This window comes from Ictidomys tridecemlineatus, chromosome 11 (assembly GCF_052094955.1).
Source record: "Ictidomys tridecemlineatus isolate mIctTri1 chromosome 11, mIctTri1.hap1, whole genome shotgun sequence".
In the NCBI taxonomy this organism is placed as follows: Eukaryota; Metazoa; Chordata; class Mammalia; order Rodentia; family Sciuridae; genus Ictidomys; species Ictidomys tridecemlineatus.
The window spans coordinates 52,357,439-52,375,883 of NC_135487.1; the positions used below are offsets into that span (position 1 = coordinate 52,357,439).

The 18,445-nt window shown below is 34.8% G+C and overlaps 1 protein-coding gene across 4 annotated transcripts in view; it reads right to left on the reverse strand.

The window, feature by feature from the left end:
- The window catches only part of Dnai4 (dynein axonemal intermediate chain 4), a 107,468-nt gene that overhangs the window by 24,118 nt on the left and 64,905 nt on the right, over positions 1-18,445 (reverse strand). For all 4 annotated transcript variants that reach the window (XM_040288818.2, XM_078026473.1, XM_013361558.4 and 1 more), the window contains 3 exons: positions 17,413-17,609; positions 6,919-7,005; positions 5,401-5,552 (listed from right to left, as the gene is read on the reverse strand). In XM_040288818.2, the coding sequence (XP_040144752.1) occupies positions 5,401-5,552; positions 6,919-7,005; positions 17,413-17,609 (436 nt within the window). The remainder of the gene's footprint in view (positions 1-5,400; positions 5,553-6,918; positions 7,006-17,412; positions 17,610-18,445) is intronic.

An 18,445-nucleotide genomic window follows, 5' to 3' on the forward strand; every position in this document is an offset into this window, starting at 1 on the left:
CCCAAATATTCTCCTGACCCTCTTTTCCTCTTTCCCCTTGGTGTGCATCATCCATCCTAAAGGTTGCCCTTCTACTCTCATGATGTTCTTTCTCTCTTTTTCCTCCTCCTTCCCATAGGAGAGAAAACATGATACTTTTCTGAGCTCGACTTATTTTGTCATCTTTATGGTCTCAAATTCTGTCCATTTTTTCATAAATGGCATAATTTTGTTCTTTGTGTGAGAAAAATACTTCATTCTATATAGATACCACATTGTATCATTCATCCATTGACAGGCACCTTAGCTGATTCCATGGCTTAGCTTTTGTGAATTGTGCTGTGATAAACTCAGGTATGCAGGTGTCTCTATAGTGTGCCAACTTTAATTCCTTCAAGTGTATACCCAGGACTGGTACAGCTAGATCTCCTGGTAGTTCTATTTTTCAGTTTCTTGAGGAAACTATTTTCCATAGTAACTGTACTAATTTACATCCCCATGGACAGTGAGTGATGGATCCTTTTTCCTCACATCCTCACCAGCATCTAATACTATTTGAATTCTTGATGATTGATTGCCGTTTTCGCTAGGGCCAGATGAAATTGTATTATTTACTTCTAGTTTCCTTATTTAGTTTTTGTTTGGAAGATCTATCCAGTAGTGAGAGAGGTGGGTTAAAGTCACGCAGTATTATTATATTGTGGTGTATCTGACTCTTGAAATTGAGAAGAGTTTGTTTGATGTACATAGACTCCATTGTTTGGGGCTTAAATATTTATGATTGTTATGTCCTGCTTATATATACTCCTCTTAAGAGGTATGAAATGTCCTTATTTGTCTCTTCTGATTAACTTTGGTTAATCTGAGATGAGAATCGAAAACCCTGATTGTTCAGGCAGTCCATATGATTGATAAGTTTTTTTCCCATCCTTTCACCTCAGCCTGTGCATCCACTCAGCCCATGAGGTGAGTCTCTTGAAGGCAGCATATTTTTTGGTCTTGCTTTTTAATCCAATCTGCCGACCTATGTCTTTTGATGATGAGTTAAGGCTGTTCACATTCAAGATTATTACTGAGATATGATTTGTATTCCCTGTCATTTTGATTTATTTCTGGTTTTTGGATTTATCTTAGCTTCTCATTTGGTTGAATGTCCCTTTAGTGTATATCCTCCCTTTGCTGATTTTCACTTTTTTTTTTTCAATTCATTCTCATGGAATATTTTGTCAATAATACTCTGTAGTGTAGGCTTTCTAGTTGTGAATTCTTTTAATTTTAGTTGATCATGGAAGGTTTTGATTTCATCTTCAAATCTGAAACAATTTTGCTAGATATAAAATTCTTGGTTGGTATCCATTTTCTTTCAAAGCTTGAAAAATATTATTCCAGGACCTCCTAGCTTTGAGGGTCTGGGTTGAGAAATCAGATGAGATCCAAATTGGTTTTCCCATAAGTAATTTGATTTTTTTTCCTCTCACAGCCTTTAATATTTTACCTTTATTTTCTGTAACTCATTCTCATTATAATGTGTCTTAGTTTGAGAGCCACAGCCAAAGGGGCTCCAGCAAACTTCCAGCTGCCAGCAAACTTCCAGCTGTCGGCTGATGATTGGCTCACAGCGGTCCCAGCATCATCTAGCTGATTGGCTCCTCTGCGGTGATGTTCATTGGGCTGTTTCCCTGCCCTTCAGACTGCCAGCTGATGATTGGCTCACAGCGGCCCCAGCAACATCTAGCTGATTGGCTCCTCCACGGAGGTGCTCATTGGGGGACTTCTTTGGCTCCGCTCACAAAACCCAGCCAATCGGCCTCAAGAGCAGGAGCATTGTGGGAGGTGGAGAGGCTGGTGTGGGGGAGAGGCTTTGTGGAAGCCGGTGGTGGCAGTTGGGCTCTGAGGGTTTTTTCCTGAGGAGCTGTTTTGCTTGGCGTTTGTAGTTCTAAAAATAAAGTTAGTTTCTTTTGACAAGTGACTCCTGAATTGTGCCCAGCCAGACTGCGGCATCTTGGTGTGGATCTGCTGTAATTTTGTACACTTGGGGTCTTGTAAACCTCTTGTATTTGATTTTCCATTCCATTCTTTGGGAATTTTTCAGCTATTATATCATTGAGAAGAGTGTGCATTGTTTGGTTTGTATCTCTGCTCCTTCATCTATTCCGATGATTCTTAAATTTGGTCTTTTCATTTATCCCATAATTCTTGGATGTTCTGTTCATGGTATCTTATCATCTTCTCTGCATGGTGAACTCTACTTTCAATATTATATATTTTGTCTTCATTGTCTGAGGTTCTGTCTTCTAAGTAGTCCAGTCTGTTGGTGAGGCTTTCTATTGAATTTATAATTTGGCTTACTGATTCCTTCATTTAGAAGATTTCTGCTTGTTTTTTTTTTTTTCACAATCTCTAACCCTTTATTGAAGTGGCCTTTCACTTCCTGTATTTTTTCTTTGATTTCACTCATTATACTATCCTTTACTTCACATATCAGTTTAACTATGTACAATCTGAACTCCTTTTTGGACATTTCTTCTACTATGTTATCAGTGGCTTCTGTTGTTGAAACATCTTGATTTGTTTGGGGCACTTTATACCCTTGAGTTTTCATGTTGTTAGTGTATTTTCCCAACTAGAAGTATGGATCTAAGGCAGCATAAACTCAATAGTGTCCGTAAAGGTTTCTAGCACTTCGCTTTTAATGGTGAGAACAATATTAACAGCACCCAGTCTACATGATATACAGCCTTAATCTTAATAGCTCCCACTAAGGTATCTACTGCTTTCTTGTATCTACAGTACAAACAGAAAATTTGTTAAAATGGTTTACAATTTCAAATGCTGGATGAGAGAACAGAGGTAGTGTAGTATTTGAAATTCGTGAGGGAGGAAGAAAAAAATCTAGAAGTAAAAATTCACAGGAAGAGTGCAAGAGAAGCTGACAGAGATTGGAGAAAATTTGGAAAGAAAATCCAAGAAAATAGACAAGAGAGAGGAAGAATATGAGCACAGAGAAAAAATTAAAGACATTAGAATACAACAAAAATGCAAAACACCATTCTTATATCATTGTCCTCCACACACTGATGCATAAAAAACATCCTGTTCCAAATATGGTAGAGAGATTAGCAAATAAAAAAATAAAATAAAATAAATCTTGCTGGAAAGTTGAACTGTCTCTGTCAGTGTTCAACAGTTTCTCAGCCCTGTCTCTGACATCTTTCAGGATTACCAAACCCAGATCAGCTCTTGTAAACCCAGTCTCTATCCCACCAATCTGGGCTTCAGATACCTCAGGCTCAGCCATGCTGCAGTCCCAAAATCTCAATGCTGCTCCTACTGCAGAGAGACCACTAGGGATACACTCATGCAAAGGAGCAACTCCAAGATGGAGCAGCAAGACAAAGGCAACCAGTACTCTCAGCAGGATGATCCCAGGCTCCTCAAACCCATAGGCATCCCCACTCTAGACCTGCAGGTCCTGGTTGGAGTTCCCAGTCAGAGGCTCTTGTGGTGGTAAACCTGTTGGCACCTGGGCCTCATGCCCTGGCTAGTGTCCCCAAATGGGTGCAGCCACATGCAACCAAACCTGGAGTCTCCTCCAAAGCAGTCCTCTAGACCATGGTAGCAGTGATAGTGGCAGTGGTTGTTGGAAGCAGCTAGCAAGTCAAAAGCAGTGGTGGCTACAGCTGCAACTGCCGCTGTGGGGACAGCATCACCAGGCAATATCTGGAGATCAGCAGCAGTGTTGGCTTCAGTTGCATCTGGGACAACAGTGTCTTCTGTGGAAGCAGTATCCAGAAAGAAAACCTCCAGGCAACCTCAGGCTGGCAGTAGCAGAATCAGAGGCAGCAGCAATGGCTGTAGTGGTACAGGTGGAAGTTGATTGACAGAAGATTTCCAGTTCAGCGGCAGAGACCCCGGAGGTAGCAATGGAAGTAGTGTCTGAGGTAACTGAGCCAACCAAGGCTGTGCCCAGAGAAGAGACCTTCTGGAATGGCAGCAGTGTCTGTGGGGCAGCAGCGTCTGCGGCAGTGGCCCATCATCATCATCTTTTAAAGGACTTCAAGTGTAAGTGATAAGAGCAGCTCCCTAGAGTATTGTGACCTACTTATATAATGATGTTTTTATTGTATTTCAAAAAACAGGAAAGACAATCAATTTGCCCTAATATGCACTAATGTTTTTCAGTAAGGAAAATTTTACTGGCTTATAATTATATTCGCTATCCCTTAACAGGAATACAAAAGCAAAGATTGTATTTTATTACTCCATACATTAGCTCCTTCTCAGTTTAGTTGTGTAAATTCTGACTTTTACTTTATTTTAGACACATTGACTATAAGTGTCTTATTTTTTATAAACTATTTTTCATAGCTTAAATCAATTAGTCATTTAAATAATTTTCAAGTAAATAATTCTTGCAATATTTTGCTTTCTTGCTATGTTTCAAGATTGCCCACTGTGGTTCTCTTTATGGTTGATACCTGACTGTTTCTGCAAAATTAAAATCACGTTTCAGATTGCTGACTTCTATCAGAGTAATGGGGTGCTCTATTCCTAGTACTTATTCCCTTGATTTTGTTATATAAACCTCCCAATACAACAGTTTGGAACTTTTTAAAAATCAAAAGTGCCTTTTGAACATTTGTAAAAATTATGGATCCTATTCCTAGACACAAGCATAAAGTTCCATTCTTACAAAATTATGAAAATAATTTCAAAGTTAAGGGTAAAAACCTTTGCTTTAATGACAATTTCCCATTCTAACTAAGTTATTCAAACATTATTACAAGTATACCACTCCATTTTTAGGTTGTACTTGTCTAGTAAAAAACCTAACCAATTTGAAAAATTTTCATCTTCAACTTTCTCATTTTTTCAACATAACTCACTCATTCATCATTCATTTACTTTCTGCTGTTCCATGCCTGATATTCTGTGACATACTGAGACTACAAAGGTAAGACTCAATCCTTACAATTGAGGAGTTTATACATAATCTTGGGAAGTCTATCTGTCTGTCTATCTATCTATCTATCTATCTATCTATCTATCTATCTATCAATCTATTTACAAATAATGTGTATACAGTGTGACACGGGCCATAATGAAGATATGTATAGTACACACAGAAGGAAAGAATGAGAAGCCTTCCTGGAGAAGATGGCCTGAAGCAATTGTTTAAGAATAACAATAAATTGTTAGGCTGAAATAAATTTGTTGGTGAGGTGAGAGAGAAAAAGATGAAGGAGATAATTGAAATAGGAAACAGAAATACAGATGGAGAGCATGAAGAAGTATTACATGTTTCAGAAATAACAATAGAAATTTCAATAACACAAATATTCACTTAAAACTAAATAACATTAGAGTAAGTCTTCCTGAAAAAGTATGTATTGTATATTTACCTAATTCTTATATTCTCACCTACTATCCAGAATTGGAACATCTGTGTTGCTCTGTACATTATAAACTGCAATTGTGCCATTGTGATAGCCAACTGCTAGCAGGTTAGGTGTTTCAATTGAAAAATCCACAGCAGTAACTCCATATGGACTCTGATAAATGCGTTCTGGCCACTGAATAAAGAAATAATTACATTTTAAACTTGTTTTCATAGATGATAGATAGTAAGGCAAGATATGATGGTGGCAGAGACTAATCTGGTAGCAGTAGGGAGGTGAAAAAAATCAGTCCACATTCAGTTACTCCTGTCTTCCTGACTCTATTATAGATAAAAATAAAATAGTTTTATTTTTATCAAAGTATGAATCAATCGTACTTGATATCTTTAATAAATGCATCACTGGATTCTATAATACTATAGTATTTTGGTATTCTTTCAGCAGGATTACCATGAGCATCACATATCTACCTTCTTATGGAAACATATAATGGGTAACAAATCATCTAGCATATATTTCTGTATTCCAGTATTTATTTTAGACTTGTGTTACCTATTATATCTAACATAGAAAAATACACCAAAACATTCTAATTTGCTCTGCTGTACAAGTCCATCCAGTGTAATTTAAATTCTTTCCTCTTTCTAACCACACATGTGAAAAAGAAGACAAATTACTGATAAATTCTCTGTGGATCTTTCCATATTTAGAACAATTTGCTTTTTTCTTTTATGCTATATAAGCCTAGTGTCCTGACAGACTGGAGTTATTTAGAAAAAACTAACCACTTTTTATATACTCTTTAAACACTTCTCTAAATTTTCCACTCTGCATTTCAGTTGCTTTTTATTTATTTTGTACTGGGGATTGAATACAGGGTACTCTACTACAGAGCTACTGAGCTACTCACATTTTCATTTTCTTATTTTGAGACAGAGTATTGCTAAATTGCTAAAACTGGCCTTAAATTTGCAATCTCCTATCTCATCCTCCTGAATAAATGGGATTTCAAACGTGTGCCACCTCTCCCAGTTTAGATTTCAGTTTGGAATTAAAACTAAAGTAACAGACTGACTAGGCCTTTTTAGAAAAATAGATTACCATGATTCTTACTTATTCTCTTTTAAAATTAATGACAATAAGAAAGTCAACTTATTTTATATCTATTGAGGATAGCAGAGGTCATGTCATAAAGACCGATTCATAATGTTAAGAAACAATTAAGTCTAAAAAGAAATGTTTAATTTTTTAAGAATTTTCATTTGTATATTCATTCTTCTTTATAATTAGCTGTGATTATATAATTAATACTGGTTCAATTATGCATCATCAGATCTAACAGCATATATAAGATGCTCAATAAATATTTATTAAATAAATTCATGAATGAATTCCCTTTACCCTGTATAATCAAAAACATATTTTAATTATTATGGAGATAAACCAATGAAAATGAAGAAAAAAATCCTAACAAAAACTTTATGAGAATTTTGTCAACATTTAAATAATTAAACATGATTATTATTTCTGTTTGGGTTACCATGGGATTCTTTATTGACCAGCAGCAAGCCAATCCTCTTTTTTGCTCTTGAAATCCAAAGTGCCCATACCCCACAGCCAAAAGGTCCTAAAAAACAAATAAAATATAGATTTAAAATAAGACAGGGTAGGAATGTAGCTTAGTGATAGAGCACTTGCCTAGCATATGTGAGGCTCTGCGCTCAATACCTAGCCCAGCAAAAAATAAAAAATAAAATTAAAATTAAAAATTTCAAAAATATTTGGAAATATATAAAAATATCTATTAATGAACTATCTTATACAATGCTGGCAAAACTTTTTGATTGCAGAAAAAATACCAGTAGAATATCTGTTTTCACCCTGTCCCTCCATTTTCCTAAGTAAATAAAATCAATCAGTATAATCCTCATTTTTGGGCTAAAGAATAAATATCTACAAAGAACTAATTGGTGATTTCAGTGGTGCAATCAGTACTTAAAAGAACTCATTGCTAACAAGAACTCTTACATATTGACATAATCTTCCCAAGACTGTTAAAGACATTTGTGTTAAAGGCAGATGCTATGGAATGAACGTTTCCCCCACAAAATTCATATATTGAAGCCTTAACTTCCAATAAAATTGACTTTGAAGATAGGGCTTTTTGAAGGCATCAGAGCTCTGTCTTTTCCACGTAAGGATACACTGAGAAGGAGGATGGAAGAAATTCACTGGGAATAAAATCAGTCAACACTCTGATCTTAGACTTCCAGACTCCAGAACTGACAGAAATACATTACTGTTGTTTAAGATGCATAGTTTATGGCATTTTGTTATGGCAGTCCAAGCTGACTAATATGGCAGGTCAGTTCAAAAATGCATATGTAAACAAATATGGACAAAAGTCCAATGACTGACCAAACCCAGATAATCAGAATAACTTGATTTTTAAAATATTATATTTTCTGGTAACCACCCAACTTTAAAAACCAATGTCATCTCTCCACAATTCCCTCTGTCTTAAGACTGTCTTCAGAATTACCCTTTCATCAGACATTAATAAACCCCTTGTCATCTCTTTGAGATTCTATATAGGCACTACTCTAAGAAGCATTCTCAGTACCAAAGAGACTCTCTTTCGTACTCCCACAGCATTATTTAATTTTTTTAACCAAAGCATATGGAAAAGTATTCTATGGGCACACTCTATGTGTAACTCAATTACTGCTGCACCTTAACAGACTGCCAGCAGAGTGACTGTCTAATAAATATCTGCAGAATAAATTAATAAATATTATATGCCATATAATGTACCATATCTAATATATTTCTTTTTAGTTTCATTCCAAATAATTTAATCCCAATAGCAATGAATTAATTTTGAAAATGCAAGATTATTCATTTACTGAAAATGTTTCATACATCTTTATTAAAGACTGCTATTAAAGTAGTAAATCCCATTTATTTATAAGATGTCCCAAAATGTGGTTTTATGAAGACAAATCTGTAGCAAGCCTACTTTATTTTATTAAAAATAATAAACATAATAAAATGATGTGTCATTTAGGTTTCAATACAAATAATTATACATAAATGACAACTATTACATTTGCACACCTAACCTGATAAAATGTGTTAATGAAGTAATAAGACTAATTCTTCTTTTATTTTCAATTTGTTCATTTTAGTTAAACATGACAGTAGAATGCATTTTCACATATCATATATACATGGAGTATAACTTCCCATTCCTGTGGTTGTACATGATGTGGAGTTACACTGGTCACGTATTCATATGTGAACACAGGAAAGTTATGTCTGATTCATTCTGTTGTTTTTAATCTGCCCTTCCTTCCCACCATTCACCCCTGTCCAATCCAGTAACCCCCTTTCTTCCCTTCCTCACTGCCTATTATGAGTCAGCATCTGCATATCAGAGAGAACATTTGGCCTTAGCATGATAGTATCCAGTTACATCCATTTATTGGCAAATTCCATAATTTCATTTTTTTATGGTTGAGTAATATTTCATTGTGTATATATACCACATTTTTCTTTATCCATTCATCTATTAAAGGGCACCTAGGTTGATTCCATAATTTAGCTAATGTGATTTGAGATGCAATGAACACTGATGTGGCCACATCACTACAGTATGCTGATTTTAAATCCTTTGAATTTATGTCAAGGAGTGGGATAATTGTGTCAAATGGTGGTTCCATTCCAGGTTTTCTGAGCAATCTCCATACTGCTTTCTAGAGTGGTTTCACCAATTTGTATTCCCACCAGCAATATATGGGTGACCTTTTTTCACCACATCTTCACCAGCATTTATTGTTACTTGTATTCTTGATAATTGCCATTCTGATTGGAATGAAATGAAATCTCAGTGTCGTTTTAATTTGCATTTTTCTAATTGCTAGTGATGTTGAAAATCTTTTTCATATATTTGTGGACTGATTATATTTGTTCTACTATGAAGTGCCTGTTCAGTTCTTTAGCCCATTTACTGATTGGGTTATTTGGTTTTTTTGGTGTTAAGATTTTTGAGTTCTTCATATATCCTGAAGATTAATACTCTACCTGAGGTGCAGGTGGCAAAGATTTTCTCACACTGTGTAGGCTCTCTCTTCATGTCCTGATTGTTTCCTCTACTTGAAGAAACTTTTTAGTCTGACACATCTCATTGATTCTTGATTTTATTTCTTACACTTCAAGAGTCTTATTGAGGAAGTTGGTTCCTAAGCAGATATGATAAAAAGTTGGGCCTACTTTTTCTTCTAGAGGGCACAGGGTCTCTTTTCTAATGTGTAGGTCCATGAAGCATGTTGTTTTGTGCAGGGTGAGAAATAGAGGTCTAATTTCATTTTATTACAAATGTATTTCCAGATTTCCCAGCACCATTTGTTGAAGAGGCTATCTATTCTTCAATGCATATGTATGGACCCTTTGTTTAGTATGAGATAACGGTATTTATGTGGATTTCTCTCTATGTTTTCTGTTCTGTATTATAGTCTTCATGTCTGTTTTAGTGCCAATACCATGCTGTTTTTGTTACTATATGTTTGTAGTATAATTTAAGGTCTGGTATTATAAAGCCTCCTACTTCACTTCTCTTGCAAAGCATAACTTTGGCTATTCTGGGCCTCTTATTTTTTCCAAATGAATTTCATGACTGCTTTTTCTATTCCTATGAAAAACATCATCAGTACCTGAATAGGAATTGCTGTAAATTTGTATAGCACTTTTGGTAGTATGGCCATTTTAACAATATTAATATTGCCTAACCAAGAGTATGGGAGATATTTCCATCTTCTAAGGTCTTCTTCAATTTCTTTCTTTAGCATTCTCTAGTTTTCATTGTAGAGGTCTTATACCTCTTTTGTAATTTTGATTCCCAAATATTTTATTTTCTTTGAGGCTATTGTGAATGGAATAGTTTTCCTAATTTCTTTTTCAGTAGATTCATCATTGATGTATAGGAAAGCAATTCATTTATGGGTGTGAATTTTATATCCTGCTACTTTGCTAAATTAATTTATGAGATCTATAAGTTTTCTGGGGCAATTTTTTTGGGGGTTGTTCTAAATATAAGCATGTTGTCACTAAATAGGGATAGTTTAACTCTTCTTTTCCTATTTGTATCCCTTTTACTTCTTCTCTCTAATTGCTCTGGTTAGAGTTTGAAGGAAGTTGTGAAAGAGGGCATCCCTGCTTTGTTTCAGTTTTTAGAGGGAACGCTTTCAATTTTTCTCCATTTAGAATGACATTTGCTTTGTTTTACCATATATAGCTTTTACAATGTTGAGATATGTTCCTACTATTCCTAATTTTTCTAGTGTTTTGAAAACAAGTGGATGCTGTATTTTGTCCAATGCTTTTTTCTGCATCTATTAAGAAAATCATGTGATTCTTGTCTTTTAAGTCTATGGATGTGATGAATTACATTCATTGATTTCTGTATGTTGAACCAACTTTTCATCCCTTGGATGAACCCCTCTGGATCATGGTGCACTATCTTTTAAATATGTTTTTGTATAAAATTTACCAATATTTTATTAAGAATTTTTGCATCTATGTTCACCATGGATACTGATGTGAAGTTATTTATTCTTGATGTGTCTTTGTCTGCTTTTGGTATTAGGGGGCTTCATAGAATGAGTTGGGAAAGGTTCCCTTCTTTTCTATTTCATAGAATAATTTGAGGAATGTTGGTGTAAATTCTTCTTTGAAGGTCTGGTAGAACTCAGTTGAGAATCCATGTGGTCCTGGGATTTTCATTGTTGATAGACTTTTGATGATGTCTTCAATTTCATTGCTTGCAATTTATCTGTTTAGATGTTCGATGTTCTCCTGATTCAATTTGGGTAGGTCATATGTCTACAGAAATTTGTCAATGTCTCCAAGATCTTATATTTTATTAGAATTTAAGTTTTCAAAACAAGTTCTGAATGTAGTCTGTATTTCAGTAGTGTCTGTTGTGTTATTTCCCTTTGTATCACAAATTTTAGTAATCTGAGTATTCTATTTCTCTTTGTTAGCTTGGCTAAGGGTTTATTAATTTTATTCATTTTTTCAAAGAACAAACTTTTTGTTTTGTCTATTTTTTGGATTTTTTTTTGTTTTAATTTCATTGATTTCAGATGTAGTTTTCATTATTTCCTGTCTTCTATTGCTTCTGGTATTTATTTGTTCTTCTTTTTCTAGAGCTTTGAGATGTAATGTTAGGTTATTTATTTGTTGACTTTTTATTCTTTTAATGAATGAGCTCAATGCAATCAATTTTCTTCTTAGTATTGCCTTCATAGTGTTCCAGATTTTTGATATATTATATCACTATTCTCATCTCTAAGTATTTTTAAAATTTCATCCCTGATTTCTTCACATTTCCACTGGTCATTTAATAGTGTATTATTTAGTTTCCAGTTGTTAAGAGTAACTTTTATTTCTTATTTTATCATTCATTTCTAATTTCATTCCCTTATGATCTGACAAAATGCAGGTATTATCTCTATTTTGTTGTATTTGCTAAGAGTTGCTTTGTGACCTAAAGTATGATCTGTTTTAGAGAAGGATCCATGTACTGCTGAGAAGAAAGTGTATTTGGTTGTTGATGTATGAACTATTCTATGTTATATCTGTATAAATTATTGATTGTATTTTTTTTGGGGGGGGTACAGGGATAGAACAATTGAGGGACACTTGCCCAGTGAGCCACATTCCCACACCCTATTTTATATTTTATTTAGAGACACAGTCTCACTGAGTTGCTTAGTGCCTTGCTTTTGCTGAGGCTGGCTTTGAACTTGAGATCCTCCTGTCTCAGCCTCCTGGCTGCTGGAATTAAAGGTATGTGCCAACATACCCGGCATTGATTGTATTTTTTAGTTCTATAGTTTCTTTGTTTAGTTCTTGTTTGAAGGATCTATCCAGTGGTGAGAGAGGGGTATTGAAGTCACCCAGTATTAATGTGTTGTGATTTGTTTGATTCTTGAAATAGTGAAGGGTTTCTTTGATGTATATACATGCTCCATTATTTGGGGCATAAATATTTAATATTGTTATGTCTTGTTGATGTAGAATTCCCTTGAACAGTACGAAATGTTCTTGTCAATCTTCAAATGTCCTTCTTCAAGCCAATTAACTTTGGTTTGATGTTCACTTTATGAGGACAGAAATCCTTGATGTGAATGATAAGATCTATATGAATGATAGGTTTTTTCCCATCCTTTTACCTTAACTCTGTGGATGCTTTGAACACAAGTTGTCTTTTGTAGACAGCATATTGTTCGTTTTTCTTTTTTTAATCCAATCTTCATGTCTTTGGTCAACGTTTAGGCCATTTACATTCAATGTTATTATTGAGAAATAATTTTTATTCCCTGTTATTTTGATTTATTTCTGATTTTTAATTTGATTAGTTTCTCCTTTGACTATTCTTCTAGAATAGTTCCTCCCAATGCTGGTTTCCCCTTTTTTCATTTCTTCTTCATGAAATATCTTATTGAGTATGTTTTGTACTCCAGGCTTTCCAGTTCTGAATTCAATTTTAACTAACTCTTGTTCATTATGGAAGGTTTTATTTCATCATCAATTCCAAAGCTTAGTTTTGCTGAGTATAGTATTGTTGGCTGGCTTCCATGTTCTCTCAGACCTTGATATGTTATTCCAAGGCTTCCTAGCTTTGAGGGTCTGGGTTTAAAGATCAGTTGAGATCCAGACTGATTTCCCTCTAAATGTGACCTGTCATTTTTCTCTCGCAGCATTTAAGATTCTATCTTTATTCTGTATGTTAGATATTTTCAAAGTAATGTGCCTTGGTGTGGGTCTGTATATTTGGGGTCATGTAAGCTTTCTGTATTTGATTTTCCATTTCATTCTTTAGATTTGGAAATTTTTGTCTTATTTCAATGAAAAGATTGTACATTCCTTTTGTTTTTTATCTCTGAGCTTTCTCTATCCCAATAAATCTTAAATTTGGTCTTTTCAATTTATTCCATATTACTTGAAGTTTTAATTTGGTTTATTGATTCCTTCATTTCAAAGATTTCTGTTTTTTTCCCCAGAATGTCTTTCTTGAAGTCATCCTTCACTTCTAGTATTTTCTCTCTAATTTCACTCCTTATACCATCCTTTGTTTCACGTATCAGTTTAACTATGTAGATTCTAAACTCCCTCTCTGACATTTCTTCCACTGTGTTGCCAATGAATTCTGTTACTGGAGTATATTGGTTTGTTTGGGGCAATTTATTCCCTTGCTTTTTCATCTAACAGTATGAATCTAAGGCAATAGAGTTTTTAACCCTGTGGATTAGAATGTCACTGAAGGTTTCCAGTACCTCACTGTTTAGGGAGAGTCAAATAACAGCAATAACCAATTCAAACAATATATTGCATTAAATCAAATAGTTCCTTCTATGACATCCACAATGTTAATTATAATAATAAACAAATGATATGATCAGTTATTGCCTACAATAAAACAGCAAGTTTGCAAAATGGTTTACAATTTCAAATGTTGGACAGGGAGAGAAGAGAAGTGATATATAGGATGTGATGATTATGAGGGAGGAGAGAAAATAGAAGTAAAAAGATTAAAGAAAGAATGAAAGAGAATAACAGATTGGCTGATAGTGGAAGAAAAGGAGAAAAAGAATAAAGAAAAACACATAAGAGAAAAATATAAAGTGAAGTATTAAAAATTAAAAATAAATCAAAATAACAGAATGTAAAACAAAACTAAGACATTACTAATCAAATATCCTAGTCCCCCAAAAATTCATTCATGAAAAATAACTGGCTTCAAAAATGCTAGAAATGAGAAAAAAAATCAAGTATGAGTATACATAAATATTCATGTAGCATTAAAGTCACAATTGAAAAGAGAAAAAGAATTTTAAAAAAATTCTTGATGATTAAAAAAGAACAAAATCATGACATTTGCAGGTAAATGGATGACAATGAAGAAGATAATGCTAAGTGAAGTTAGCCAATCCCCAAAAAAACAAATGCCAAATGTTTTCTCTGATATAAGGAGGTTGACTCATAGTGGAGTAGGGAGGGAGAGCATGGGAGGATTAGATTAATTCTAGATAGGGAAGAGGGGTGGAAAGGAAATGGAGGGGGCAGGAAAGTAGCAAGGATGGTGCAATGTGATGGTCATCATTATACAAAGTACATGTATGAAGACTTGAATTGGGTGTCAACATACTTTGTGTTCAAACAGAGATATGAAAAATTGTGGTATATATGTGTATTAAGAATTGTAATGCAAAAAAGTACATGTTCAAAGACATAAATTGGCATGAACATACTTTATATAATAGATATGAAAAACTGTGCTTTATATGTGTAATAAGAATTGTAATACATTCTACTGCTGTCATGTATTTATATATAAAAAAATCAATAATAAAAAAATCTTGATGAAAAGTTAAAGAATCTTTCCATTGAATTTCAAAACTTTCTCAGCTTCTTTTCGTAGCGGGGTATGGTGGGGTCTTCTGAAGCATGATACTTCACCCTGGGGATGTTGAAGTGAGAGAGGTAAACCCATAGATGGAATTCCTGGAGGCAGGGTTTAGGCTTAGGTGAGCTCCAGGTTCTTCACTGAATGCTAATTGGTCTGGATAGTTTAAATCAGTGCACCTCCAGTGCCCAGGACTTTGCTGGTCCCTGTCGAAGACTGGATCCCAGGGATCTCCCTGGGTTTCACTCAAGTCATAGAGGAGCTAATTCTGAATTCCTTATATCACCTGTGGACCCCTTGTTTCCTGGTCTTGGGTTCAGTCTTCAAACTCAATTTATCCTGCCGCCACCTTTCCAAAATCCTGGCCAGATATGTCTCTCCAAGAAGGTCCTACAAACCATCAGATTGGTGGGGAAGGGATAGAGCCAGGTGGATTTCCTCAACCATTTGTCCTCTATATAAACCTCTCTCCATGTCTGATTTTCTCCTGATAAGTTAAGCACACTCTTTGTTGTGTAATGTTTGCTTACTGGGCCTGTATTTCAGGCGAAACTCAGGTTTGCAAGAAATTGGCTCTTTTAGCTGCCAGTATCCATGCATGTGCTGCAAAATCATTCCTTCCTTTGTCCTCTGCATGCCGTGGGGAGAGATGGTGGTTTCTTTCCCCCACAACGATATTGTGCACTGCGCCTTTCAGTTTAAGACAATTTCCTTGATCTCTAAATGCTCCATACCTAGACATGCCTCAGGTCTCCTAAAAGTGCAGGTTCCTATAATTGCCTTATCCCTCCACTTTGCTCATGGAGGGACCACTGTGGATATTGCTTGCTGCTTGGTCATGGCAGTGGCTGAGCTGCTGGGGATTTCTTCCTTATTTTATTATATCCAACCTCTTGAGTCCCCGATCTGCTTTGAATGTCTAGTTTTAAATTCCAGTGAAGTCCACCACCCTGCTTTTTTTGTTCACCCACCTTGATGAGAAGCTGCCTTTCTGCTTTTTTGGTTTCACATCATGAAAAAGCTAGGAATGCGATCTCCTTTATTCCGCTATCTTGAAAACCACCATAAGGCACAATTCAGGATAGCTAAACTGTGGAATCAACCTAGTGCCCTTCAATAGATGAATGGATAAAAAAAAATGTGGCATATATAGACAATAGAATATTAATCAGCAATAAAAGAGAATAAAATCATGGCATTTGCAGGTAAATGGATAGAGTTGGAAGAGATAATGCTAAGTGAAGTTATCCAAAAAACCAAATGCTAAATGTTTTCTCTGATATAAGGAGAATGATTCATAGTGGGGTAGGGAGAGGAAGCATGGGGAGGAATAGATAAACTCTAGATAGGGCAGAGGAGTGGGAGGGGAAAAGAGGGGGCATGGGGTTAGAAATGATAGTAAAATGTGATGGACATTATTATCCAAAGTACATCTATGAAGACATGAATTAATGTCAATATACTTTGTATACAACCAGAGATATGAAAAATTGTGCTCTATATGTGTAATAAGAATTGTAATGCATTCTACTGTCATATATAAATAAATTAATTAAAAAAGCAAAACATCATAAGGTTAATTCTTAAACATATGTAATACAATGTAATTCTAAAAAAAAAATAGTTTTGACCACTTTAAAAACACACTATCTCAAAGATAGTGTTATTCTCCAAAAGGTTTCTGAAATTGCTAAATTCTAAAATTTAGATTTAGAAATGGGAAATGTCTTCAGAATGAGTTTATAAACTCCAGGAGGAAATTGGCTTTGTTATTCTATAATTATTTCTTCTTTACAAGCAAACATACCATTTCTGAGCTTGATTCAGCTTGTTTGTTTGTTTGTTTTAAAAGGATTTTTGGCAGTGCAATAGTTAAGGGTGAGAACTTGGTGCCAGGTTATCTGTTTAGATTCTGACTGTTTCATTTAATAGTTGTGATCATTGGGTAAGTTGTTTAAACTTTTTGTATCTCAGTTTCCTCATCAACATAATGAAGAAAACAATAATACCTAAAAGTGTTAACACAGGTGTAACACAACACTGTCTGGTTTATACTGTTTAAGTGTTTGCTAATATTAGTAGTAATAGCATTTAAAGGAATCTCAAAATTATTTTGCCTATTTGCAGAGTCATTGGATTGAAGTATATACTTCTAAATATCACTATGAGGAGAATCTGAATTTTGTTACATGAGTTTTGGTATATGTTAAAATTAATCAACTATATATTACTTTCTAGCATGTGTCTTAGTATCTGAAATGAATTGAGAATACCATGTCCCAAGTACATGTCCTAAAATAAAAATGATAATGTTTTATATATATGTATGTAAACACACACACACACACGTACACACACACACACACACACACACACACACACACACATGATCTTGTAACTGTTTTTATTTTCCCTTTTAGAAATATGAAATAGTTTTAGGGACATTCTAAAATTGAGGAATAATTTTAATTAATTGCCTCATAGAGGAAAAAAGTCTTCATTACTAGAATTTGACAGTTGTCCTTAAATCCTAGAGATGGAATTATTAAATATTTGATAACTTACTGTATTTGTTTTATTCCAGGCAAGGCTGCTTATGTTAAGGCCTTTGGTTAAGTCACAGGAAAAAGACCAAAGTCGTTCCAAATTGGCTGGTTCTCCAACTATTTCTTCTATTTCTTCCTCCTCCTCCTTAACTTCTTCCTCTACTTCTTCAAGTTTTTCACCTTCTAAAACCTCTTTAGGCTCTTCAGGTTCAAGTTCTAAAATAAAATAGAAACCTCATTGTATTCTATACCTTTAGGGGGCCTTCCAAAGTCTCCAAACAGGATATCTATCTGACACTTAGAATTTAAGCACCATAGATCTACTAGATCATATGACCAAAGTGATAGGGTACTTTGAATAATAGCCTGGATCTGTTGCAGTCTCCGGTTGTTCTGGGTCCTACTGAAAACTAGCAGTTTTATTGACCACTCAGTAAATGGGCCAGGCTAGAACATCCAGATTAGGAATACACTGCCTCCATTGTGCCTCCTGCTTTTCTTTTTGGTTGGAAAGGGACCAGGTACAAAAACTTCACCTTAGAAGGTATAGCTCAACTTATCCCACCAAGGGATTCCTAGAAATTCCACTGAGATAGAAGTTACCTTTTTCTATCAAATTTATTTCCCACTCTGTGATGTGCAAATGTCTCACCATAGGTTTAATACTTGTTTACTAGGTCCAACTAGTATAATATTATCAATGAAATGGACCAGTCTTGTGAAAGTGAAAGACCGTGTATATTAAATTATGACACAGGGCTGAAGAACTGATATATCATGGAGATAAGATAGTAAAGGTATATAGCTTCCAACATTTTTTGTCACAGAAATTGAGAAGAGAAAAAGGAGCATTGCCTTATCAATAGTTATACATGATATATGAAGAAGACATATTAGTTTACTCAGACTACGAAGTTCTATCTGGAGTGCCAGTTTCCCTTGGAGTTACCACCTAGATTAAGTTGATAATAATTCACTGTGATTCTCCAAGATTCATGTTTTCTACATAAGCCAAATGCATGAGTCAAATGAGAGATATGGTGGGAACCCAC